Source organism: Oncorhynchus mykiss, chromosome 4, assembly GCF_057628025.1.
Source record: "Oncorhynchus mykiss isolate SJ-2025 chromosome 4, ASM5762802v1, whole genome shotgun sequence".
In the NCBI taxonomy this organism is placed as follows: Eukaryota; Metazoa; Chordata; class Actinopteri; order Salmoniformes; family Salmonidae; genus Oncorhynchus; species Oncorhynchus mykiss.
Window position 1 is genome coordinate 64315212 of NC_143025.1, and position 26897 is coordinate 64342108.

The 26897-nt window shown below is 41.8% G+C and overlaps 4 protein-coding genes across 6 annotated transcripts in view; 1 reads left to right on the forward strand and 3 right to left on the reverse strand.

Moving 5' to 3' along the window:
• Positions 1-177: 177 nt before the first annotated feature.
• LOC110522162 (nucleoporin Nup43) lies at positions 178-6587 on the reverse strand. Its single transcript, XM_021600313.3, has 8 exons — positions 6324-6587; positions 3669-3791; positions 2953-3030; positions 2658-2820; positions 2308-2443; positions 1672-1823; positions 1462-1578; positions 178-1307 (listed from the first exon to the last, which is right to left on the reverse strand). The coding sequence occupies exons 1-8, from the start codon at positions 6441-6443 to the stop codon at positions 1078-1080; spliced, it is 1119 nt and encodes a 372-aa protein (XP_021455988.3). The 5' UTR covers positions 6444-6587; the 3' UTR covers positions 178-1077.
• LOC110522163 (protein-L-isoaspartate(D-aspartate) O-methyltransferase) lies at positions 6506-14753 on the forward strand. Of its 2 annotated transcripts, none has more exons than XM_021600314.3 (8): positions 6506-6971; positions 11468-11572; positions 11677-11708; positions 11891-11995; positions 12150-12270; positions 12608-12693; positions 13092-13261; positions 13800-14753. In XM_021600314.3, exons 1-8 carry the CDS (start codon positions 6797-6799, stop codon positions 13810-13812), a joined length of 807 nt encoding a protein of 268 aa, XP_021455989.1. In that variant the 5' UTR covers positions 6506-6796; the 3' UTR covers positions 13813-14753. The 2 variants fall into 2 exon arrangements, with proteins under 2 accessions (XP_021455989.1, XP_036831592.1); XM_036975697.2 differs by having other exon boundaries at positions 6605-6971; positions 13092-13308.
• On the reverse strand, positions 14741-21679 carry lrp11 (low density lipoprotein receptor-related protein 11). 2 transcript variants are annotated; one of them, XM_036975693.2, is made up of 9 exons: positions 20843-21679; positions 20243-20400; positions 19625-19766; positions 18677-18802; positions 17698-17949; positions 16744-16914; positions 16541-16600; positions 16319-16435; positions 14741-16204 (listed from the first exon to the last, which is right to left on the reverse strand). In XM_036975693.2, the coding sequence occupies exons 1-9, from the start codon at positions 21438-21440 to the stop codon at positions 16050-16052; spliced, it is 1779 nt and encodes a 592-aa protein (XP_036831588.1). In that variant the 5' UTR covers positions 21441-21679; the 3' UTR covers positions 14741-16049. The 2 variants fall into 2 exon arrangements, with proteins under 2 accessions (XP_036831588.1, XP_021455987.2); XM_021600312.3 differs by having other exon boundaries at positions 16744-16917; positions 20843-21670.
• A 366-nt stretch (positions 21680-22045) lies between these two features.
• Positions 22046-26897, reverse strand: part of map3k5 (mitogen-activated protein kinase kinase kinase 5) — a 59007-nt gene continuing 54155 nt past the window's right edge. The window contains exons 28-30 of the mRNA XM_021600315.3: positions 24747-24859; positions 24383-24459; positions 22046-24254 (exon numbers count right to left, since the gene is read on the reverse strand). Of these exons, the coding sequence (XP_021455990.1) occupies positions 24194-24254; positions 24383-24459; positions 24747-24859 (251 nt within the window). The 3' untranslated portion in view covers positions 22046-24193. The remainder of the gene's footprint in view (positions 24255-24382; positions 24460-24746; positions 24860-26897) is intronic.

A 26897-nucleotide genomic window follows, 5' to 3' on the forward strand; every position in this document is an offset into this window, starting at 1 on the left:
CTCATAAACATAAAACAAATACAATACATACATACAAAATGAAAACAAATGGATGTCAAAAGTTTATATTCTATAAAATGTTATAATTAGACCTAAATGTGGTCCATATTATGGTTGTGTCATACTGTGTATATATCGTCTTATGATGTGATGCATAATTGGATAAGTGATAACATATTTATGCAAAGGCATTTTATTTCAAAACACAGGAGTTAAATTACATGAATACAACCAGTATGACTTCCCCAAAAATCAAGTGCTTTATCTGTGATTGGTTTTGAGCATAATTTAGAGTGTAAACTACATTTCTGTGGTAATCCAAGATCTCTCTGTATGCTTTTAATTTCTTAAACCTCCCTCAGGAATATCAAAAACAATCATACAATTTACTAAATACTTTCACCTGATGAAGGTGATCTAATCCTCAAGAGCAAGACCTTTTACTGGGAAAATATTTCAACAATCAGATTAGTTAAATAATTGCCTGAAGATAACGACCCTACCGCTACGCACTGAGGTCTGAACGCAATCATGGTTACATTAAGACACAGTGAGAAAACGTACCTCAATGCAGGGATGGGACATGCCACTGTACTCCAAATGTTACATTTATCCACACTGCTCCATCGAGAAGATTGAAATTCTGCTCATGCCCTTTTTGTCCTCATGCTAGGTAACAGTAGCCACCGCAGCCAATTTTGGAATGTTGTGTCAGCCAATCAGCTCCTTTGTTGTTCAACGCAATGTGCTATTCCATAATGGCTGATATGGCTGCTAGCTAACATGAAGACGAAAAATGAATTTTTCCGCAAAAACTAGCAGTATATAAATCTTCTTGGAGTAGTGTGGATAAAGGTACAATTTGGAGTGCAGTGGCATGTCCCATCCCTGCATTGAGGTATGTTTTCCGAACCCATATCTCGCGCCGGCTCCAAGTGTCTTAATGTAACTATGATTGCGTTACGACCTCAGTGCATCTCAGGGTAAATAAGCGGAATGGTAGGGTCAGCATTTTCTGGCAAGATAAAGTCCAGCCAGCCCGTCAAATAATGTGAACTGTATTTTTTACATTTATTTTTAAATTGGGACATGTCTGTTGACATAAATAGCCTCTCCGTCCGTTCCACACACCAAGCATTGTCCCAGTACATCCAGACTGTTCACAGACAGCATTTGGCTAGGCAGCATGTGAGTGGTCTCAAGGTGTCCCTTACTAGAGTCCCCAGTCAGCCAGGCATTGATGAGGGACTGGTTCCCACCTGCTGGGGCTATTGCGCTGCGAGAAATTATGCTTGTGTTCCGTCCACCTGGTGAATAAATAAATAAATAAATTACTGGTGTTACAGTAATGTAATCCTGCTAAATAAAAAAAACAGGTGGATATATCAAATGCTTCCCATTTGGTAGTAATCACAACAGTCCTGCTCTGTGAGCCTTGAAAACATATTTCTGATGACTTGCCTTGTAAGAAGGATGGTGTGTCTGTATTTGAAGAAGTCTCCCAATGCAACAGTGATCCATCCTCTGAGCATGAGAACAGGTGGCCTGGGTTTGATGGATGAAAATGGACCTCCCACACTGTGAGGACAACAAAAACATAAGTTAAAACCCTTAAATTGAAGATCGACTTGCTGTTTTAGTGAATTAACTACTTCCATAAATATGTCTTACTTTCAGAAGTGTGTGCCTCCATAAGTGAAATGGGCATGTTGCCTTGTCTCACGTCCCAGATACAGAGCATGCCATCCTGCCCCCCTGTGGCCACAATGTGTTGTTGGTTGGGGTGCCTGTCCACACAATGCAGTGGGACTCTGTCTCCAGTTCTAGAAGCCCCCCCCAAAAAAAGACAAAAACAACACTTAAAGATGCACTATGCAGAAATCACTCTGTCATCTCTTGGTTGCTAAATGCCTGATTGTTATTTTAATTTCAGTTTACGTAACAAAATAAGCAAGTATAGTGTAGAGAATCATTGTACCTTCTAAACCACTGATACAGTTTCCATAAACAAAAATATTGTATTTTCAGCTGTTTGAAGCTGGTGTACAAAACCGAAAGTAAAAGCAAAACTGAAACTCAAGAACATGGAAGCATAGAAATTGCACACATAGAACAGATCTACCGCTTCTTATACTTGCTTTTAATTAATAACTGGTCTAAAACACATTTTGTGTGAATATTTGGTTGGGTAGCCCAAAAAGATACATATGGCAGCTTTTTAAAAAACAACAAAGGACATTACACAATTAAGTTGTTGCACCAGAAAAACTGATTTACTTCAGCTCCTCAAATATGTAATCATCTTACAATGAAAGAATCTGCGATGGTTCATTGCCTGGTTGCCTGAAGTCCCATAGTTTGAGCTGGCCAATAGAATTGACGGTAAGGATCTCTGTAGTCCTCAGGAAAGTCACAGCATGGATTGCGCTACTGTCAGCCTTTTCTGACAGGAATGAAAAATACTATGTCAGTATCATCTTGGCTAAAGGGTGAGATTTCACTTGAAGTTACAGCTGACTTTTGGAAATGGATATGAAGGCTATGTCATTGCAAATTCAAAATGCAACCTTTAAGAAAATAATGGCCATTGCCAGGAGAGCATACAATTATATACACTCTTATTAGCACATAAAGGACCTATTGTTTCCTCCTCAGACCTATGGTGCGCAGCACTCCTTCCTGGTCCGCTCTGAAGAGCATGATCCTTCCATCTTCCCCAACTGTGACAATCTCAGGGCTGTTACACACAACTCCAGTACATGGGGCGTTGTTGCAGGGATAATGATGTGCTCTTTCCCACAGTTGAGAAACAGACAATGTCTGTAGAGAAGAGAAAATAGATGCTATTGAAAACAAGGTCCTACACAAGCTAACTTGACATTTGTAATTGATGTATCCATGATTGTTGGTATATCTTCATTATGACTATGTCTTGTGAAGTAACATCCATACCTGGCTGTTGTGGTGATGCCGAAAGATAGTCACCGCTCCAGTTGATGACGCTGTTACTATTCTGTCTTGATCCAGAAACTAAAAGGAGTGTAAGATTGACATTTAATTATGCAGTGGTGTAAATTACTAAAGTAAAAATACTTTAAAGTACTACTTAAGTAGTTTTTTGGGTATCTGTACTTTACTATTTATGTTTTTGCCAACTTTTAGTTCACCACATTCCTAAATAAAATGATGTACCTTTTATTCAAGAACTTTTCCCTGACACCCAAAAGTACTCGTTACATTTTGACAGGGAAATGGTCCAATTCACACACTTATTAAAAGAACATCCATGGTCATCATTACTGCCTCTGATCTGGCAGACTCATTAAATACAAATGCTTTGTTTGGAGTGGGGACAATAATTTGCCATCTAGTTTGCATAATAAGCCATTTGAAATGGTTTATACTTTTACTGTTGATACTTAAGTACATTTTATCAATTCCATTTACTTTTGATACTTAAGTATACTTAAAACCAAATACTTTTACTCAAGTAGTATTTCACTGGGTGACTTTCACTTGAGTCATTTTTTATTAAGGCATCTTTACTTTTACTCAAGTATGACAATTGAGTAATTTTCCACCACTGCAATTATGACATAATTATATTGAAAATCAGGACCAGTACAATAATATCTAATATTTTTACACCTAATAGTATATTAACTTACTTGAAGGTCCAGAACATCCCCATTATGTTTGTATTCACATAATAATTGAGGGTCTCCCTCAAATTCATCGTCCATACTGGAGACCCCATTCTCTCCGATGGACCAAATTGAAATGCTGTTGTCCTGAAAAAAAGAGATTTTGCTAGAGGTATGCAATCAGACAGAAATGTTCAAGAGCTGAGTGATGGTAAGTTACACTAGCTATTAGTGCTTAATTTAAGCTGAATATGATCCACACCTCTCAGATTTGACTTTGTTTGTTCCGGCACCTATTTGCCCAGATCCGGTATCTCTCGCTGCATGATTTTTTAATTATTTCACTGTTTGCACTTTAAACATTCAAATAAAAGCGATCAGCATTAAATCAAGTTGCCCCCTCGCTATTTCTCCCGCTCCTCAGAAAGACCATCATGAAAAAGTTTGGTGATCCTTCTATTCTGCCACACTGATTCCACACCTGCTCTCTTACTTGTACATAGAGGTTATGGGGAGGGCCAGTGGGGTAAGTAACTGATCTTGACACAGGTCTTGGTAGTGGTGGTCAGATAGTGAAGAAGTCCCTACGTAATCACCTCACGTAGCCTAGTCATCTCCCTACTAAATTTGAATCGTGGGAACTCCAAATAAATAGTTGATAAGTAAAGGCAATTGAGTTTGACATTTTTCAAGTCCAAAAATCCAGAGAAAGATGGTGAATCGAAACAAGAACGAGCCAGAGAACTGTCAGTGCCGGAAGAAAGGAGTGAGGGGCAAACTGTTCCTGATGGCAATACTAATCCCGCCAGTTCAGCATTACCACCGGCACCTCCACTAGCTAGTAGGCCTACTAGCGAGTCAGGGAGAGGGAGACGGTGCATCCACTGACGAAGTGCTTGGAGCAGTTGCAATTTGCGGTTCAAGAACAAGCAAACGCATAACCCCTTGCTTGTCATACAAAATTCAAAGTTGGACTGTACAACAAACAAAAAGGTAGGGAGCTTGGGTCTAGAAATGACTGGAGGGATTACACTAGCAAAATAGTTGGTGGAATGTACAGTAAATTAACATCCTATGCATCAGACATAAAACAAACAGAGCCCTCCGGAAAAAAAGGTTTTTGAACATGTCTGAACAAAGGCGCATTTGGTGGCAGCCTTGTAGACAAGACTAAAGAGGACACCCAGGTTAACACTCAAAATGAAATGTAAAAAAAAAAAGACACTACAGCCAGTCTTCAGAACAGCCTTAGGAGGCTAAACATCACAGCCACATGCCCCCTCACGGCTTTGAGGAATAAGTTGACTCTCAGGAGTTAAATGGACTTGACGTGGGGCTCCCGAGCGCCGCAGCGATCTAAGGCACCACATCTCAGTGCTTGAGGCGTCACTATAGACACCCTGGTTTGATTCCAGGCTGTATCACAACCGACTGTGATTTGGAGTCCTATAGGACGGTGCATAATAGGCCCATTGTCATTCGGGTTTGGCCGGTGTAGGAAGTCACTGTAAATAAGAATTTGTTCTTAACTGACTTGCCTAGTTAAATAAAGTAAAAATAAAAAATCAATGTAAAACATGGGGAGTCATTGTGGGAGGTTTCAAAAACTAAGGCAGTCCATTATTTTGTCCTTTACCTTCACAGCACAGAACAAGTTTCATCTGAAAATGTGCTTCATATTATCACATAGCCTGCCTATGTGATAATATGAAGCACATTTTCAGATTTTCAGAAGGCCTATATATTCTCATATGTGTGTTCTGCTGTAGCTTACATTTATGTATTTTATGAAGTTATATTGCGATATTTGTTCTACAGCTACATTGATGTCTTGAAAATGATATGAAATTCGGATCTTGTAAGCCCCACAGCGGAGTATACACTACCGTTCAAAAGTTTGAGGTCACTTAGAAATGTCATTGTTTTTGAAAGAAAAGCACATTTGTTGTCCATTAAAATAACATCAAATTGATCAGAAATACAGTGTAGACATTGTTAATGTTGTAAATGACTATTGTAGCTGGAAACGGCAGATTTCTTTAATGGAATATCTACATAGACGTACAGAGGCCCATTATCAGCAACCATCATTCCTGTGTTCCAATGGCACGTTGTGTTAGCTAATCCTAGTTTATCATTTTAAAAGACGAATTGATCACCAGAAAACCCTTTTGCAATTATGTTAGCACAGATGAACTGTTGTTCTGTTGTGACCCCAAACGTTTGAACGGTAGTGTATGTGCATATGGCAGGTGTACTGCAGTGTCGTAAAAATATGTTGCTGAACATTGATGTCTAGAAAATTAGGCTATAAGAAATTCAGACTTGTGTAGCTAAGCCCCGCTGCAATACTCAAGTATGTGGGCACACTGCAGTGACTTCTAAAATGCTTTGAATAAATTAGCACCTTGGAGTGCTGTCCGTTTCACCACCATCTATATTAGGTTACTTGGTTACTACGTTGTGTTCGACACTTTTTCTCAATGTGTTCCGGTAACGTTATCTCACTGAGCCACCCGGATAACAACACTCTCGCGCTCACTATGTGTTCCGGGACATCACGATTTACAAATTAAGCACTTTTAGCTAGCAACGACAGTTAAGTGAAAGGTTTCTTATTATTGACAGAATAATAAAGTAACGTTGTGTTGACATTAGCTAGCTAACTAGCAAACCCACCTCGTTGTCCCAAGACCCAGTAACAAATATGTCTGGTTGCTGTAAAGACGAAGATGAGACCGGTCTCCATCTCGTTTTGCTGATTTTCTTTGACACGTACTTAGCATTGATTCCCTCCATCAGAATAATCTTAAACGTAGCTAATTTCTATTTCTGATATACATGTAAACGTATAATTAAGTCCCCTCTACATGCATTTCCCATAATACCGCCAAATCTCGTACGGTGGCTCAATGAGGACAAACTAAACGTCAAACGCAATATGATTACGTCACTAATTCACAAACGTGTTAAACTCTCGCGCCCCTCCTACTGGGTGAACGCGGAAGATAGATTCTTGCTCTGGCAATCAAATCTGAGTGGTCAAAAACCCCACATTAAAGATGAAATCTCCGATTAGCTAATTTATATGCAACCATCATTTATTCAGGGACTAGCTACATGGAAAAAGCTGCAAGCTGCAAAGTAAAAGTATGTCGCGTGACGTGTCCCCTCCGTCTGTTTTGGAGGTTGTCAGTTTCATAGGCAAAGGCGTTGGCGCAGGCGCGGCACTGACAGCCGCTGTCTACCTGCTCCGCAGAGTGTGTTTAATAATGGCCTGGAAATCTGGAGGAGCCAACCACGCAGAGCTTGTAAACAACCTACGCAGTAAGTTTACTCATTATGTAATGTGGATAATTAAGGATTTTGGTTTAGATATCTAATGGGTAATAGAGAAATGCTGCTTTCGCCAAAGCATGGTGACCACCGTCAGGCTAGGCTATTAAACATAGGGACATTGCACACTGTTTTCCTATGTAGTCACGCTAATATCTGGCTGATGTTTGCAAATCTGCACCTGCTACCACAGAGTGCTAGCTTGCAAGTTAACAATTTCATCGACACAGTAGTGGCTTTATTAGGTGCAAAGGCTAAGTATATCCTTAGGTATTTTATGTGCGTCATATTGTGCTTTGCACCAACCTTGTTTAGCTACAGTCGCTAACTAGCTATCAGCCACAGCTGTTGTTAAAGAAACATAGCTAGTTAATTTGCTAGCTAGCCAGTTCATATGATTGTCATGCGGCATATCATGCGGAATACCGAAGCCGTTTGTTAGCAAACCTACTAATTACATGCATTGGAAGTTCGATTGAGTTGATCTCTGTTTTTACTACAAAAACAAAAGTGTGGTCCAATAGTGTGTGATTGCGGTCCGCAATTCGGGGCATTACTGTGTGGTGATTATATGATTTGTCGCCTCGTTTATATAGTAGGTTGTCTGTGGCATCAGCAGTACCATATCACCTGCATCTGAAGGAACGCCACAACCAAATCATAATCTCATTGGTTCTTGCATGAAGGCCTCCCCCCCCCCCCAGGAGCGCCACAATAGTTTTGCGCTAATATTCTATAAGTGGAGCAGGAAGTCAAGCAGTAGAACATTTGAGGTGCCGGTACTCAGTTCTGGTGAGCTCCTGCCCAAGTCAAGGACTGATTACGGCCACAACCTGTACTCTAGTGCTCCCGCCTGCATACCGGAGTCCTAGCTTAAATCTGGACTGATACAAGTATAAAGAGGGATTCCTGCACATGCAAGCAAGCACACAAGCAAGAACGCCCAGAATTGCGGGACACAATTGCACTCTTCTCATCTGGTTAGCTAAAAAAGCTGTAACCTGTGGGTGGGGTATCCATGCCTAGCATGTTGATCCACTGTATTGACTGTACCTAAGTTACTGTAGGATAGGGAATGCCATCCTTTGGAGAGGCATGATCCAACCTTGTTGTTATTAAAGCAGGCTACTGGTCACACTCAGCATTCATAGGTAGTTGAGCAATATTTAATCCAATTTGCAGTCACACCTGACACACCACTGTGGTGGTTAGCCTTGCTAAGATTGTGTGTCTCTTATGTGTGTGCGCCATAGAGTAAGAAGTGGCACGTGACATGAGAAAGAAGAAAAAAGAAAGATGTCAGCTTCTCGCTCCATTTTCCTTCCATCTAAATCTACTAATTCAGGATCTAATAGATCTCTTAAATTCACCAATTTGCTAGGCAGATACTTTTGGTCATGTAGTGCATGTGGACACCTGCTTGTTGAAAATCTCATTCCAAAATCATGGGCATTAGTATGGAGTTGATTCCCCCTTTGCTGTTATAAAAGCCTCCACTCTTCTGGGAAGGCTTTCCACTTGATGTTGGAACATTGCTGTGGGGGCTTGCTTCCATTCAGCCACGAGCATTCGTGCGGTCAGGCACTAGGCCTGACCTAGCTCGCAGGCAGCGCTCCAATTCATCCCAAAGGTGTTCAATGGAGTTCGTCTAGAATGTCATTGTATGCTGTAGCGTTAAGATTTCCCTTCACTGGAACTAAGGGGCCTAGCCTGAACCATGAAAAACAGCCCCAGATCATTATTCCTCCACAAAACTTTACATTAGGCAATAGGCACTATGCATTGGGGCAGGTCGTGTTCTCCTGGCATCCGCCAAACCCAGATTTGTCAGTCGGACTAACAGATAGTGAAGCGTGATTCATCACTCCAGAGAACTAACTTTCACTGCTCCAGAGTCCAATGGTGGCAAGCTTGACGCCACTTCAGCCGATGCATGGTATTGCTTATGGTGATATTGGGCTTGTGTGAGGCTGCTCGGCCATGGAAACCATTTTCAGGAAGCTCCTGACGAACAGTCCTTGTGCTTGCTGACATTGCTTCCAGAGGCAGCTTGGAAGTCGTAGTGAGTGTTGTAACCAAGGATAGACTATTGCTACACGCTTCAGCTCTCGGCGGTCCCGTTCTGTGAGTTTGTGAGGCCTACCACTTCGCAGCTGAGCCGTTGTTGCTCCTAGACGTTTCCACTTCAGAATAACAGCACTTACAGTTGACTGGGGCAGCTCTAGCAGAGCAGAAATTTTACAAACTGACATCCTATGACGGTTTCACATTGAAAGTCACTAAGCTCTTCAGAAAGGCCATTCTACTGCCAATGTGTGTCTATGGGGATTGAATGGCTGTGTGTTTGATTTTATACACCAGTCAGCAACTGGGGTGGCTGAAATAGCCGAATCCACTAATTTGAGGGGTGTCCACATACTTTTGTACATATAGTGCATTTTTTGTATTGAAACTAAAAATATCTCCTGAAGACTTGGTGCAGACTGCAGTGAGGCTTTTTGGCTTGCTTATATCAGTGTCCAACATGATTTGGCCAGCAGGCCAAGTTGGCTATTTTTACACGGTCAGTGTTCAGAAAAGCACTGCAGCAGACACGAGGGCGGGTCTGAGCATTTTGCCAAAAGCCATTTGGCCTTGATTGCGCCTTGCTCACTTTTAAATTGTAAATTGCATAGCTTTATTCATTTTGATACTGTACACTACAAGGACATAGGCCTATTTTATGTTGAGAATGTCTTCTGCATGAGAAGAGATTAAGGCCAGCTTTTAAGATGCGCAAGCAGGTACAACACTGCATCCAGGGAAACAAAAACATTGGGTAAAATGTGATGCTGAAGTGGATTAATAATTCATCCACCAAAGTTGAGTTCTGGGTGAATTTTAGCAACATCCATCCTCCCCCGTTGTCATGTGCTTTCTGATCCATTTAGGCCTACTCACCAACTGCAAATCATAAATTAGCCTAAACCAGATTTAAATGGGTCAAACTCAAGATGCATGCTAATTCCTTTATAGTTTTTTTTTGCATGCTCCTTAGGCCAGGCTTTTCTCTGTGAGCTTAAAGCTGATTATCACACACACTGGGTTCAGAACATCAAGTTATTTAAAGCCACTATATGTAACGTTTTGGGCGACGCAACCAAATTCACATAGAAATGTGTGTTATAGACCGGTCATTCTTATTGAAAGCAAGTGTAAGAAGCGGTAGATCTGTTCTATGTGTGCTATTTCTATGTTTCCCGTTCTTAACTTTTGGTTTTGTCTTACTTTTGGTTTTGTACACCAGCTTCAAACAGCTGAAAATACAATAATTTTGCTTATGGAAAATATATATCACTGCTATTTAGATGGTACAATGCTTCTCTACACTATACTTGCTTTTTTTGTCACATAAACTGAAATTAGGAAAACGATTAGAATTTTAGCATCCAGGAAATGGCGGAGCGATTTCTGCATAATGCAGGTATAATGTCCTGTGCATTCGGAAAGTATTCAGACCCCTTGACCTTTTCCACATTTTGTCAGGTTACAGCCTTATTCTAAAATGGATTCAATTTTTTTCCCCCTTATAAATCTACACACAATAACCCATAATGACAAAGCAAAAACAGGTTTTTATACATTTCAGCAAATGTATTAAAAATTGGAAACTGATATCACATTTACATAAGTATTCAGACACTTTACTCAGTACTTTGTTGAAGCAACTTTGGCAGGGATTACAGCCTCTAGTCTTTTTGGGTATGACGCTACAAGCTTGGGCCACCAGTATTTGGGGAGTTTCTCCCATTCTAATCTGCAGATCCTCTCAAGCTCTGTCAGGTTGGATGGGGTGCGCCGCTGCACAGCTATTTTCTGGTCTCTCCAGAGATCTTCGATCGGGTTCAAGTCCGGGCTCTGGCTGGCCCACTCAAGGACATTCAGAGACTTGTCCCAAAGCCACTCCTGCGTTGTCTTGGCTGTGTGCTTAGGGTTGTTGTCCTGTTGGAAGGTGAACCTTCACCCCAGTCAGTGGAAACAGGATGCACCGGAGCTCAATTTCGAGACTCCTAGCAAAGGGTTTGAATACTTATGTAAATAAGGTTTTTCTATTTTTTGTTTTTCTAAATCTGCAAAAATGTCTAAACCTGTTTTCGCTTCGTCGTTATGGGGTATTGTTTGTAGACTGAGAATTTTTTTTTTGTTTTAATCCATTTTAGAATAAGGCTGTAATTGAACTAATTCTGGAAAAATTCAAGGGGTCTGAATACTTTCCTTAAGCACTGGAAATTGGCGACCACTCAGCTATATGGTTGTTAGGTTGGGGCCCAGGGTCTCGGGGAGAAATAAGAGCAGTAGCACCGGCTGTCGCTGGCACTTCCTACTGTCAGTGGAGACTCCTGCGGAGGGATTACTTTACTCTGAAGACACTGCAGTTTTTGTGAATATGTTACTCTCCACAAATCCACTGTACCGTTAAACACCGCCTGTCTTCCTTTGTCCCTTAGAAAATGGGATCATCAAGTCGGACAAGGTCTATGAAGTCATGTTGGCCACAGACCGAGGCCATTTCTCCAGATGCAACCCTTACATGGACTCCCCACAGGCAATAGGTGTGCTTATTTATTGTAGTACAATAAAGTATTGTAGTGCAAATTCTATACACCAGCCATTGATGAATGTTAGACGCTAACAATCACTTTCTTTGACCCCAAAGGCTATCAAGCAACCATCAGTGCACCACACATGGTAGGCCTAGCTATGCCTTTTAGTATTTGTTTAAATTGTTGCATATCTTATACATTTATTATAACTATCAAACATTGATCACCTTGCTCCTATAATGTATACCAACTGCGCACGTACCAGAGGTTTGCAAATACAATGCTGACAGGTGGTGATGCAGTTGTATGTTGATCTCTCTCTACCAGCATGCCTATGCCTTGGAGCTTCTGTACGATCAGCTGTATGACGGGGCCAAAGCTCTGGATGTGGGGTCTGGCAGCGGAATCCTCTCCGCGTGCTTTGCACGAATGGTGAGCTATATTATGATGACGGGTTAACACATAACATAGGTTCTGTGTTTTGGTGGTAGGGTTGGGGTAAATGTTTCTATTTCAGGTTTTTGGGTTCTGTGTAATGTTCGATGGCATAGACTTGTATACCTCCCTAATGTATTGTCTTTAACAGGTAGGTCCCAAAGGGAAGGTGATAGGAATTGACCATATCAAGGAACTGGTAGATGATTCTATAACCAATGTAAAGAAAGATGACCCCGGCTTGATAACATCAGGTAGAATAAAACTAATCGGTAAGTCTGAAAAGCAGCAAAGCAAGATGGATTTTTTTTCTAATTCAATTTGGTGACTTGTATTATTGGGTTATGCAAAGGTATTATACAAAATATACAGTTCAAATATAAGCTTAAAATACAGTTGCTGACGCGATGACTGTTAAGTAAGGAAACATGGGTGCGGCACTGTCTGCTGTACTGCAGTCAACCAACATCAGAGTCAGAGGCCAGAGACGAGGTTGAGGTGGCATCGCACAGCTCTGATGTGTGCCTTCACGCTCTGCGTCTCAGTGCTTGACGGGTATAAGGCTGGCAGCGTGTGAGTGGCAGCTGCTGCCTATTTGTTGCCTTACAGTGGGAGACGGGCGGATGGGCCATCCAGAGGAGGCGCCTTACGATGCCATCCACGTGGGCGCGGCAGCACCCAACGTGCCACAAGCAGTAAGTTTCCAAACCACAGAAAAACACAAATGAAGGCATCAAAGGGGACCCAGTTAATAGGAGTCCCATCGCCGCAATCCACCATCATCTGTAGGAATGCTGTGGTCAGAGACGAGATAAAAACCAACACGGACTCTAACTCTGTTAGTAACAGCAGGCTTTGTTCGGTCTCAGGAAATATGTTAGAGCTCTGTGCTGTGTTATTTTGTCAAACAGTACCCTGGTCTATTCGGGTGTAACTACACTGTTGCATATTTTGCTACTCGGCTAGCCATTGCATTGTTAATGTGAACATCTCTTCTTCAAAGACTTGTCTGATGGGGTGGAAAACTGTGAATGTTTGGACCTTGGGGCAGGTTATCTGGTTCTGACCCAGTGAGTGTCCTCTCCTCCCTCAGCTCCTTGATCAGCTGAAGCCAGGCGGCAGGCTGATTCTGCCCGTGGGGCCGGCCGGAGGGAACCAGATGCTGGAGCAGTACGACAAACTGGAGGACGGCAGCACCAAGATGAAGCCCCTGATGGGGGTGATTTACGTGCCTTTAACAGACAAAGAGAAGCAGTGGTCCAGGTGGAAGTGACTTCCTACTCCCTCTCTCCTTCACACAGTGGGCAAAGGTGAAATGGTGTGGCCTGGAGCAGATGATGGATCCCAAGGGGCTGTGTTTGCGGCTTGTCATCATTAGTTGCTTCTTCCATACCATGTCAACTGGCTGCACGTTTTCTTCGTTTTAATCCCGTAAACTAGTATGATATTTTAGATCTGTTCAGCTAAACAAGAGTGCAGTGACGCAAACAATCAAGTGTGGATTCTGTTTGGTATTACAAGAATGGATATGTTTAAAATGTTTGATGGTTGGCATTTGGCTGTGGTATTTCTGGCATGAGAGCTTATCAATTTGAATCATCCTTGTTTCTCGAGGGGAAGTCTACAAGAGACGTTTATCCTCATTTGGATTTTGCACGTGGTGTGGGGCTTTCTACAACAGTTTGTGCATGGGAGTGTCTAACTGACCTTCAGTGGCATGACAAGAGGGAGTTCTGATTTTGACACAGTATATTTCCTTTTTATGTCCATCGCTTAACGTGTTGCCTCTTATTTCTCACAGGGATGAACTTTGAGGCGACAAACTGTCCATATACCACATTTTCAATGTGAGCCTGGAGGAGACTACTTTGGGTTCCAACAACAGCCATTGGAATTCTTTCAAAATATTTTCTTTATCATGCTGAGGAATAACCCCTGAGGTTGGGAAAAAGACTGTTAGAGAATGAACAGAAGAAAGTGTCGGGGTTAGTCTTTTTTTCAGGCCTGCATTTTTTTGGGGGGGGGTTGTGAATTTTTCCTTTTGATTAGCTGCAGGATTTTGAGTTTAAAATTATTATTATTTTTCTACATTTTGGTTACATCCGTGAGTTGCAATCAACCATTTCAACAATAATGCATTTCAGCTCCATCAAAGCTGAGTGTGAAGAGGTTGCCAGACTGTTCTGATAAGGAAAGCCTGAGTTGATGAGATTATTCACCCACTTGCTACTGATTTGCATCTGAAGATCTGACTAGATATCTGTACTGCTCTGCTAACATATCAGTCGTCGTCATCGTCGTCCCCCCTCCCCCCCCCCCCCCCCCCCCCCCCACACACACACACAGTATTTAAACAGGCACACGCAGGTTGCACAAATGGCTACTCTATCCCACATCCAGTTGTTTGACATGCAGCACATGGCACTAAATGGCATTAAAGGAAGGACTATTACATCTAGATTTACTCGTACTGTTGGATACAGGCAAAAGCCAAACCACAACACTCTAAAACAAGAGTGGAGCACAACCACATTGTTTCAATGACAACATTGTGTGCAGGCTTTACTGATGACCGACACTAAATGAAATAGCCGGTGCTTTGCCAAAATAAGCCTAAATGCAAAGAAAATGAATGTCTGTAGTTTTTTTTTTAAACATGGAATTAAAAAGCACATTTATTTTGGATGGTCCATGGCTTTCACAATTTCTGGAATGGCAAAGATGAAAATAAAGAGATGCTTATGTTTTTGTCCCACTCTGTGCCGTGGAGTATTTATTGTTTTTGCCGTTGAAGACGGCACCTACTGCCATTTGTCCTTACCACTCTAAAAACCTCTAGTAGAGCAGGAAGAATCCACGTTGTATATTCTGATTGCATTACCACTCAGAATACTCTGAACACTTTATCACAGAATTCCAAAAGACACATTGATCAAGAGTTAACTTTACTATTTCACACACACTATGCATACGGGCGTTTGAGCTACGTCACCATTTTAAAACTACATAGCTAGACGACACAGAAAAGCAACCTACCACATTGCAATATCAGACGGCCTAGAATGCTTTATGGCTTGATATGGGTGTTTCTGGAATTACTTGCTGTTATAACAAAATAATGATTTTCAGTAATGATTGTAGTTTAGGAATTTACAATACGTTACATAGTTTGCTACCCCCATATTTCAAATGAGTCTGGTATAAAATAAAACTCTAGGCCAAGCCTAATAGATATACACAACAGTGCCACTCAGTGGCAGAAGTATTACGTAAGGGATAAAGTACTATATCTCCCAACGAAAATATACATCCACAATTCATGAAATGAAAGCGGGTGAAAGAGCAATAATGAAAGAGCAGACGAGCATCATTTTTCACGCCAAGCGAGTACACAAAAGTGGCAAACATTTCTTCCCTGTTAAAAGGTGGGTTTGATTTAGCTCAACCGTGACCCTGGAGTGCTGGGTCGGGCTTGCACCTATGGGACAATTTTAAAGAGTGATCTCTGCCTACCTAGCATGGCGAGTTAGATAAATCAAGTGCACCTAAAGGTGTACACTGTCATGATATAGAACGTTTGATAGGCTGTTAATCATGAAGAGTCCTCCTGGCTAACAAGTTGACTGACAGTTTTGTTGTTTCTGCCTGAGGGGCTTTTAGTACGGAGGGTGCATCCAAAAGAAATAGAAGTGCCATGAACAGACTTTTTGAGAGGCAGGTTTTCAAACTAAAAAAAAAAGGCACCCAAAAAATAAGATTCTGCCACTGCGGTCACAGATTCATTGAGCAATTATGACCTTGATTATTTAGTTACATAGAAGCAATAGATGGTCATATCTTAATGGCTAATTCAATGACACATATTTAATGCGAATTTAAAGACGACTTGCGGGCAGTGGGTTCAGAACAACTGCAACAAAAACCATGTATATCAACAACTAAAGATAAACGTTTGTTTTGTTTACAAAAGGGCACTTTAGAGACTGGAAGGGCAAAGGGGCATGTGCTCTGCACAGGTAGAGCCTTATCTGTGCATGTGCCTGCTATGCTGCTACAGGTACATGCCGTTGATGAGATAATCAGACTCCTCTGTGGTGAGGGGGCGAGCCTTCTTCAGCTTGTGGTGGACCAACCGCAGACGACAGCCAATCATGAGCAGCAACAGAGCCGTGATGATCAGTCCCAGAACCAACGGCAGGATCGCACCTGCAGGGGAAAAGAGAGAGATAAAGGGACTGTCATATACTATCTTGAATTCTCCATGTATAACCTAATATTACAGAGTTATTGTAACTAAGTTGGTAAGGATGTTGAACAGACCTGACTCAGGCCCTGGGTGTCCTCCCACTACTGAGTGTGGTTTGGATATTGGGAACATGTCACTCTCTGCTTGTAGTTTGGTCTCTGGCCACTTCATGGTCACTTTAGGGGTCTCTACTGTAAATGTTAATACACTGGTTAAGACTGAGACAGGTGAGAGATTGTATTCAGCTGATTAATTATCATGTGCAGGAGTAATAATTATAAAACAATGGAATTTACCTGACTCTGTGTGTTTGGTGGTGGGGGGAGGTGCCACGGTCATTTGCTTGATAGCAGTACCTGAATTATTTGTTTCCATTATTAATTTGCATAATTGTATTCCTACATTATGTACACCTCATTCAATATGTAATGAGAATGCACATCAGAATCCAGATAATTCAAAAAAACAAAGAAAATGTAGTCTCCTAGAATAATCCTACCTGTTTTTTCTATACATTCATTGACACAGTCTGTCTGCTGCAGGAAGTTGTTATGGTTGCCCTTGCAGCCTCCGTAGATGAAGTGCTTGCACTCTTCAGCTACAGGGTCATAGAACCAGCGTGGGAAGATGCCTTTACATGGCCCCACAGCAGGGGGAGCTGCACAGGGCTCTGCTGGGAGAAAGAGAGAACAGAGAAAGTGAGAGATTTGGTCAGGTGGGACAGAGAGAACAGAGAAAGTGAGAGATTTGGTCAGGTGGGACAGAGAGAACGTAGAGAGCAAGAGAGAGATGTGTTCAGGTGGGACAGAGAGAGAGAGATTTCGTCAGCTGCGACAGGGGGACAGAGCAAAGCGAGGGAGGGAGTGATTTGGTCAGGTGTGACAGAGAGAAGGAACGAGAGATTTGGTCAGGTGGTCTCAGTCTTTGATAAGTTAACATTGGAAGTACCCCGCCTCATCTGTCTCAGGCTAGCCTAACTCAGGGATCAGGTGGCGGGGGACAGAGGAGTGCTTTGTTCCAACGCTGAGGGGAGACATGGCGAAAAATGGCCCCTGTCCCAGCACTGCACTCCAATCTCAGCCCTGCTCGTCTCACAAAGTGCCGCTGCGGGCCTTATTCTGCCTCGCTCCACAGTTCCAGATCAGCTCTATGGCTCAATGGCTGCCTTCAGGGGTTCAATCTGTCTCTCTCTGTGCTTACTAGCTAACACACAAAGGCCTTCCGCTCTCTGCTAGCACATACAAAACTCTGGCCAACCAGAAAAATGTTGCAGCTACCAAATGGATTGAATTACTTCACAGCTGACCAAAACCTTTAATCTATAGTTGGTTTTTGTCTACAGGTTTTTGTCCAAGGCTGTTAATATGGTGTTTTGATTCATGTGCATTAAATTGCCTACTGGCTTATAGCTAGGTAGTAACAAAGCTAGGTAATAGTTACACAATGACAGTACCTTGACTGACAGGGCTCTCCTGTTCACTGTGACTTGGCTGTGGAAGGACTGGGGGCACAGCTTTGCTCCTCTCACGAGACTGAGGGGTCTGTGGGTCTTGTGGAGCTTGTGGTGGAGGTGGTCTTGCCTCCTCCATGGTCTTCTTGGGCCCACCCTGGGCCATGGAGTGGTCCTCAGTCTCCTCTGGCTGGGCTACAGGCCTGTGTGGGCTGGCACCTGCAGGGTGGGTCACCGACTTCCTGTTCCCATCAACTGTAGAGAGGAAAGAAATGACAGGGCATGGTTATCCTGGGCTCTCGGACACAATTTACCGCAGCCCTCCTTGCTCTGATATTCCAGACTGAACTGCATGCATACAACTCCATCCTTGTACACTCAAGTCTAAAACTACACTCCATCCTGGTACAATAAAGTCTAAAACTACACTCCATCCTGGTACAATAAAGTCTAAAACTGCACTCCATCCTAGTACAATAAAGTCTGAAACTACACTCCACCCTGGTACAATAGTCTGAAACTACACTCCACCCTAGTACAATAAAGTCTAAAACTACACTCCATCCTGGTACAATAAAGTCTAAAACTACACTCCATCCTGGTACAATAAAGTCTAAAACTACACTCCATCCTGGTACAATAGTCTGAAACTACACTCCACCCTAGTACAAAAAAGTCTAAAACTACACTCCATCCTGGTACAATAAAGTCTAAAACTACACTCCATCCTGGTACAATAAAGTCTAAAACTACACTCCATCCTGGTACAATAAAGTCTAAAACTACACCCCGCCCTGGTACAATAAAGTCCACACAGGAAACCTACAGCCCTCTATGTTGTTATTATTCTTCTGTTATTCTATTACAATATGATCATCCTTTTATTTATTTAACCTTTATTTTGACAGGAAAGCCAACAATTACCAGGAGCTACTGCCTCCCTGTGGCTGACAGCATGAGGAGGACAGATTGGGTGACTTACAGCTCTGGCAGAAATCCTCGTCTGAGCGGTCTGGACACTGCTGCTTCCCATCGCAGGCGTAGGTGATGTCAATACAGCAGCCGTCGTCACACATGAACTGGTAGCGGGAGCAGCTACCTGTACACACTGGGGGAGAGGCGACACAAACACCTCTGTTTTACTCTCTAATGACACTGTAGTTCAGTGCCTACACACTCACAAATGGGTGATGAAGCGCTACTATTGGCCACCACCACCACCACCACGGCACCCAATGACAGTCCCCAGGTATACTTGGCAGCCTTCCTACAGTATGGATGCTGTGTTAAACTGCTGTTCTGTGTAATAGGTCACTCATCTTATGTTTGTTGGAATTCGGGATTGGACAGGAGAAATGTATAATAGTAGTACATTATGTTGCTGTAATATTCATCACTTATAGGTTTAGAAAAGGACCTTCATAGTCCAGGTACATAAACAATCCCCACCCTCTTCCTTCCTTTGTTACTCTAGATGGGGCTAGACTAGGATAATTTAAGGCATACTATATCTCATCCATCTCTATGCAGTGAATAGATTAACATGCCGGATCATCTGAATGGCTATTAGGCAGCCAGCCATTTGACTAGGGCAGTTCTGCTTAATTGATTGGAGCACTAAATCCCAGGCTCTGTTTCATTATGCGATGGATTCAACCCTTAGAAGCATGGATTCAATTGCAGCGAAAAGGTAATGTGCCTTCTCTTCTCTTCTCTGCTTCTCTGTGCCTGTAATGCATTGGTCTAGAGTGTAAAATGTCCTATATGAGGAACAGGACCACAGAGAAGCACAAATAAATTTGACCACAACAACACAATATTGTTAATAATGTTAGTCACAGAATAGCGAGAAAATAGGCAAGATCCAGTAATGAATTATCATTCATGAACATGAGGAGGCACATCTGGCTGGTTTTGAAGTGTTTTTCACCTTCAGCTTGGCGTTCTGGAGCCAGCACAGTCACAGTGACATTGTCGGTGCTCTTCTGTCCCGCGATGTCGGTGACAGTCATCTGGAAGGTATAGACACCCTCCTGTAGACCACTGATCTTCAGTAACCCTGGATGGGTCACCTGCAGGTGAGCAGAAATAACATTTCAGAGAAAATAACACGGAAGAAAATAGCACTGAGAAATTATGCCATGGACAAAGCCAAAGCCTTCATTGAAAGAGTCAAGAGGGGTTCCTTCTAAAGACCCACGACTGGTATATCACATCAACTGCTCAGTGGCGTCACAGGGAGAGAGAGGGTAGCCTACAATAGGGCTCTTGTCCTTTCGGCAGGTTGGGTGACAATAGCCTTTTATTTGTGTCTGTGCAGCAGGGCATTGTGTGGCTCCGGCCGCACCATGCAAACCGCCACGTTGACTTCAGCATATACCTCGTTCTATGTATGACATTATAGCAACAAGACAACTGTGAGTCCCAGATCTGCTAAAGCAAATGCCATTCCACAGTGTTTTGACACTCGACATTACTCACAGAGGAACGAACCTAAAAGCAGAAACAAAGTTTAAATGCGGAAGAGTGACACCAGTTGCGGTGTTACCTTCATGTTGATGTCTTGGTCGCCCTTCACCAGGGCCCATTCGTAACGAGTGACTCCGTGGTCGTCCACACTGTCCCGGCCGTCCACTACGGCCCAGTCAGTGGGCAGCTGGATGACCACATCCTGGCCGGCATCACTCCGGGGCGGCTCGTCCATGTCTGAAAACAACCCAGAGCAGAGCTAACCCACTGGGCTCAGATGTCAGTTCAACGTCTAGTTTTGATTTACATTTACATTTAGTTGAGTTGTCAGCTAACCTGTATTCAACGTGAAATCAACATATTTCACCATGCCATTGGATTTAGTTTCAAAGTTGGGTGAAACTTGTCAAGCGCACCTGGACTCACGGTTTTACATTAAATCTAAATTTAGAAGCAGGGGGCAAATAGCAAATGATTAACCCAAGCTAAACACCAGACTGATAATTGTTAGAGGCGGTGGAACAGAATTACCAGCAACCATTTACTATGTATGCATGCTTTATCAAAAGCAATAGCAACAAATTATATAATTTTGTGATTTAGACAAACACTTGCATGTATGTATATTGTATGTTATAACTGTAATCCCATATAAATCAAAGCAGGTGCAGAACCTCACCTGGCGTGCCATCTTCAAAACTAGGTTTATCCTCAGGTCTCCTGATTTTGTTCCCATCTACATTGCCACTGGAAGAGGTTACGTGCCCTGTTGTATTGTGAGCCCGGCTGTAGGTGCTGAACCCTGTCTGTGCTGCGAACGAACAGACGTTTTTATTTCTATAACTGCAGTTGAGCAAATAGCAGTTGAGGCCGTCGTCCGACTGTCTCATGTCCTCTTGGACCACCGCCACCGTGCAGTGGGGGTCTGCGCAGCAGGCATGGAGACAGTCTTTCCAACTGTACACCTGGTCAGGAGCCGAGAGAAAGGTGGCCCCCTGCTCTATGGAGGCCCTCGCTCGGATGATATGTTCCTCTACGGCGTTGAAGTCACCCAGGCAGACGTCAACCACCTCCTCTTCCTCCCTGCTATACGTCTGGTCCTGTTGGAGCTGCTTGCGGAATTCTCCTAAGAGCTCTTCCACCCCTGATATTTTAGATTTCAAGTCCGATATTTTAGAGGACCGGGTGTGAATGCTAGTCACCATACAAAACAGCAGCATACACGCAATAAGTCGATGCTGAGCCAAAGCCATTATGTTTACGCAGTTAGACGGCATCCTTCCCGGCTATTTTCTGACGCAGGAGGAGGCACTTCTTTATTTTCAACAATAGAAACCTATAACGCGAAATATAAATACTGTCTCATTTCCAATAATCTCGAGTCGCCGGTGAACACTTTTGCTTGTTTCTTTTTGCGATGCTAAAGGCCTTTTGTCGGTATCATGATGGCACTGCTTGGAGGTAGCGCCCAACATCCACATCCAGCCACAGTGATTGGAGGCGCACTGAAATCATTGACGTCACGGATGATGTTTTATATTGAGACTCTTCGGGATCTATGATATCCGGAATCATTGGGGCGTCCCTACGCAAATTAAGTTGAAATGTACTATGGTTAATTAAGGTTTATGGTTACCTTATGGTATAAAGTTAGGGTTGGAGTTCAGGGTATGGACGTTCCAAGTATGCCGGATAGTACAGCCCGTTTCCCGCAGCGCGCCTGTCGGTTTTGGTTTTATGCAACTCCCTGTATGTCTGCAAGCTTAAGAACTGTAGATTTTCTGAATATTATTAGGGTACTAGACCTGCATTTTGAAATCATAGGCCAATGGAAAATTATTTGTGTTCAGTTGTGTGAATATAATGTCCATAATAAACATGATTTCTGTTTACACTTTATTTCACAGTTAAGATTAAGACGATGTTTTGTGTTACACAACAATATGTTATTGCACAAATAATGCAATCAATCTATCATGAATATGAAAACAAAACGGACATATTTGAGCAAAACTTCATTTGTGTATTTCTGACAGAAATATTTTAAATAAAAGAGGTTGGTGGGACAACAATATGACCATCTTGTTTTCGTTTCTGATTTGAAATCAAACATATACATTTGATTGAAAGAATTAGCATTTTTTAAAGGGGCAATCTGCAGTTGCTATATACATTTTTGGACTTGTGAATGAATGATGTGTACCTATTGATTCTTGAAGAATATAGCTTATAAATGCCAGGGGCAGGGAGGCCACTTTGTTATCCTTTCAACTGTTGATTGCCGCTTTAAAGATCATATAATATACAAATGAAGGCAGGCTAAAACTATAATTCCCCAAATATACAACAAAAATACATCTTCAATATAGTAAAATATCAATTGGGTCATCTGTTTTTTCCGATCAAATATCATACAAAATCTGACATGTGGAAGTATAATGTGTAGGTTAGATAATTTTGTTCCATCGCCAGTATCGATAATATCTATAAATTACCCAACTCAACTTTGTGTTGCACATTAGATAGGACATCTAGGTTTTTGTAAATTGTTTAACTAAAAGTAGTAATTTACTGTCATAATATTTGCAATATATTTACATAATTTCCCCTAAAATCACACCCCAAAAAATCTTAAAATTACATAAATGTTAAATAATTACTTGAACAAATTAAGTCAAGAGTTTTGATGATTCAAAGCCGTCACAGACAATTAAACAAAAAGGTACAAAAGGGCATGCATGCAGTGATGGCCTTGAGAGTAGACAATATGCATAAAAACGCATTTAAATAAAGTAGTGATAAGAAGCCACTGACAATAACAATGTTGTTTATCAACACATAATGTACAGCAGCTCAAACACATCAGTTAACATTGCATTTTATCTCTCAGGCTTGGTTTAGAAAATGGTCAGTCTCATGTGCTGTTAACAAATGATAGTAAGGAGATAATTCTACAACCAAATAAAATTTACATTTGAAACACACTCTCAGATATTTATAGGTAATGGTCCACTGTTTGTCCTGTGAATCTTGGAGCACCAGCTTAACATGTCATAACTGTTGAACATAACTGTTGAACATTATAAAACCAGTGGTGCTTATTTACACTGAACAAAAGTATAAACAAATGTTCTCATGAGCTGAAATAAAAGATCACAGAAATGTTCAATACGCACTAAAAGCTCATTTCTCTCAAATCACAATTTGACAGCTGTGGCATATCAAGAAGCTGGTAACCACAGCATGATCATTACACAGGTGTACCTTGTGCCAGGGACAAGAAAAGGCCTCTCTAAAATGTGCAGTTCTGTCACACAACACAATGCCACCGATGTCTCAAGTTTTGAGGGTGCGTGCAATTGGCATGCTGACTGCAGCCATGTCCACCAGAGCTGTTGGTAGAGAATTGAATGTTCATTTCTCTACCATAAGCCACCTCCAATGTTGTTTTAAAAAATGTAGCAGCACGTCCAACCGCAGACCATGTGTGTGGCGTCGTGTGGGCGAGCAGTTTGCTAATGTCAACTTTGCGAACAGAGTGCCCCATGGTGGCGGTGGCATTATGGTATGGGCAGGCATAAACTATGGACAACGAACACAATTGCATTTTATCGATTGGCAATTTGAATGCACAAAAATAGCGCAATAGATTTGGGCCTAATGAATTTATTTCAATTGACTGATTTCATTATATGAACTGTAACTCAGTCAAATCTTTGAAATGGTTGCATGTTGCGTTTATGTTTTTACATGAAAAAGTAACTGCGTTTGAAAATAATAATTCCCAAAATACATTTCCATAACCCAACAAGTTCTCTCTAACACACACAATATTCCATAGGTCTCTCTCACACAATAATGGCAATACTCCACACATGATCAACTACACTGGATTCTTGGTCTAATAAATACTGAGATTAAAGTGCAGTGGTAAGAGTTGAGGAGAACACTCAGTTGTTGTTGTTGTTGTTGTTGTTGCTGTGGTAAAGTTCCTGTACTGTAGCAGTGGCTAATGGCACACGAAGGCTCCTCACGCAGGCTTCTCTCTGTAGTCTGTGATGGCCTTCCATAGCTTACACAGGATCCCACCTCTGAGGAGGAAAACATGAGAAAGATAAAGACAGACTATTATCACAACGTACGATATTAGTGTTTCAATCAGGTCGTTGACATGGCTGGCTATTTGACAGTGTAGGAGAGAATACCGTATGTTGTATACCTTAATCTCAAACTCTTCAGGTCGTCTCTCGTCACATAGTGGAGAAGGTCCTCTAACGTGTAATCCTCGGTCAGAATCTACAAAATGGGTCAAATCATTGGTACATGAAAGAGATGAAGCTCGTGGCCAATAGATGGTGCTCAACCGTGTATCTGTTATTAAGGCTTTACACATACAGTCTGCATATAGCCTTCTGTGCAATAATCTGTCAAACATCAATCAAGCCATTTGTTTTAACAGCTTTACAGCAATGCACATTGTTTACTGTAGTATAGTGGGAGAGAATTACGTGGGTGTGAGTTTGTTTACGTAATGTGCCCATTTAAAACAGACGTGGCTGGGGGAGAGCTGCCTCAGGACCTACCCTGTCCATGGAGTCATCGTCAGCACCTTGGAGTTTCAGCCACTTGATCAGCTTTGGGTCACCATGGCTCATAGTGGACTTGCTCCTTTGGCTCACTGATAATGTAGGCATATCTGTCAACAACAACAGTACATGTCCAACTATTAAAAGGGGCCATCTGCAGTTGCTACATACATTTCAAAATGTATAATGAATGATATGTACCCATTTCATCTTAACTTACAAATGCCTCATAAGCTTAGTTCAACTGTCGTACTCCATCATAACCCAAAATAAAAGGTTGTTTCACTCCAATGTTTGTAAACAAATTGAATGTAAACAAACACTGTATAGCCTCAAAACATGGTTAAACTATAATATTTATATTTCTTGGATGATCAGTCCTTGCATCCATAGCTCTGTCTATGAATTTGAGAGTGGTTACATTTCTCCAGCCTTTAACCAAAACAGTTGTGGGGATGTCACTTTTTTATTGTTTCTACTGCAGATTGCCCCTTTAACAACTACCATGTATCATCCATATAACTAATCATATTAGACATAGCAAAGAATATGCATGGTCTATTTCCTGATGCATCTGTTGTACAAATATTTCCATTAGTCCTTTAAAAAGCTGTATTTTGTGCATAGTGTATGTAGTGTATGTTGGGCAGTGGTGGAAAAAGTACTCAATTGTCATACTTGAGTAAAAGTAAAGATACCTTAATAGAAAATGACTCAAAAGGGTCTCCTGTGTGGCGCAGTGGTCTAAGGGAGACCCATGGGGTGGTGCACAATTGGCCCAGCGTCGTCCTGGTTAGGGGAGGGTTTGGCCAGCAGGAATGTCCTTGTCCCATCGTGCACGAGCCTCTCCTGTGGGCCAGGCGCAGTGCACACTGACAAGGTCGCCAGGTGTACAGTGTTTCCTCCGACACATTGGTGCGGCTGGCTTCCGGGTTAAGTGGGCATTGTGTCAAGAAGCAGTGCGGCTTGGTTGGGTTGTGTTTTGGAGGACGCACGGCTCTCGACCTTCCTGAGTCCGTACAGGAGTTGCAGCGATGAGACAAGACTGTAACTACCAATTGTGTACCACGAAAAAAGGGTAAACAGGGGTAAAAAAAATTGGAAAATGACTTAAGTGAAAGTCACCCAGTAAAATACTGAAAGTATTTGGTTTTAAATATATTTATGTATCAAAATTAAATGGAATTGCTAATTAAGTATCAAAAGTAAAAGTATACTTAATTTAAAATTCCTTAAATTAAGCAAACCAGACAGCACAATTTTCTTTTTTTATTGATGGATAGCCAGAGGCACACTCCAACACTCAAGACATCATTTACAAACGAAGTGTCACACCCTGACCTTAGAGATCCTTTTTATGTCTCTATTTTGGTTTGGTCAGGGCGTTGGGGTGGGCATTCTATGTTTTGTGTTCTATGTTTTCTATTTCTGTGTGTTTGGCCAGGTGAGGTTCTCAATCAGAGGCAGCTGTCTATCGTTGTGTCTGATTGAGAACCATACTTAGGTAGCCTTTTCCCACCTGTGTTTTGTGTGTAGTTGTTTTCTGTTTTTGTGTCTGCACCAGGCAGAACTGTTTTGGTCGTTCTCGTTATTCAGTGTTCAGTTCTATTAAAATATCATGAAACAGCCGTTACGCGAAGCATTTGTGTTTAATGAGTCTGCCAGATCAGAACTCCTCTTTTACGCTACTGCGACTCTCTGTTCATCATATATGCATAGTCACTTTAGCCATATTTACATGTACATATTACCTCAATGAGCCCGACTAACCGGTGTCTGTATAAAGCCTCGCTACTGTTATTTTTCACTGTCTTTTTACTGTTGTTTTTATTTCTTTACTTACCTATTGTTCACCTAATACCTTTTTTTGCATTATTGGTTAGAGCCTGTAAGTAAGCGTTTCACTGTAAGGTCTACCTACACCTGTTGTATTCGGCGCACGTGACAAATAAACTTTGATTTGATTTGAGTAGGGATGACCATGGATGTTCTCTTCATAAGTGAGTGAATTGGACCATTTTCCTGTCCTGTTAGTACTTTTGGGTGTCAGGGTAAATGTATGGAGTAAAAAGTACATCATTTTCTTTAGGAATGTAGTGAAATAAAGATGTAATAAAGTTGTCAAAAAAATAAATAGTAAAGTTGCAA

What these genes read in the sequence shown, in the direction of transcription:
- LOC110522162 (XM_021600313.3), bottom strand. Translation starts at nt 6,443, where the DNA reads ATGGAGGGAATCAATGCTAAGTACGTGTCAAAGAAAATCAGCAAAACG. An exon ending in CTGGGTCTTGGGACAACGAG is followed by an intron (nt 3,792 to 6,323) that starts GTGGGTTTGCTA and finishes TCTTTTTTTCAG; the next exon opens with GACAACAGCATTTCAATTTG. An exon ending in GGAGGCACACACTTCTGAAA is followed by an intron (nt 1,579 to 1,671) that starts GTAAGACATATT and finishes TTGTCCTCACAG; the next exon opens with TGTGGGAGGTCCATTTTCAT.
- LOC110522163 (XM_021600314.3), top strand. Translation starts at nt 6,797, where the DNA reads ATGTCGCGTGACGTGTCCCCTCCGTCTGTTTTGGAGGTTGTCAGTTTC. An exon ending in CCGCGTGCTTTGCACGAATG is followed by an intron (nt 11,996 to 12,149) that starts GTGAGCTATATT and finishes TGTCTTTAACAG; the next exon opens with GTAGGTCCCAAAGGGAAGGT. An exon ending in CACCCAACGTGCCACAAGCA is followed by an intron (nt 12,694 to 13,091) that starts GTAAGTTTCCAA and finishes CTCCTCCCTCAG; the next exon opens with CTCCTTGATCAGCTGAAGCC.
- lrp11 (XM_021600312.3), bottom strand. Translation starts at nt 21,440, where the DNA reads ATGCCGTCTAACTGCGTAAACATAATGGCTTTGGCTCAGCATCGACTT. An exon ending in TCCAGAACGCCAAGCTGAAG is followed by an intron (nt 18,803 to 19,624) that starts GTGAAAAACACT and finishes CCTCTCCCCCAG; the next exon opens with TGTGTACAGGTAGCTGCTCC. An exon ending in GGAGAGCCCTGTCAGTCAAG is followed by an intron (nt 16,918 to 17,697) that starts GTACTGTCATTG and finishes TCTTTCTCCCAG; the next exon opens with CAGAGCCCTGTGCAGCTCCC.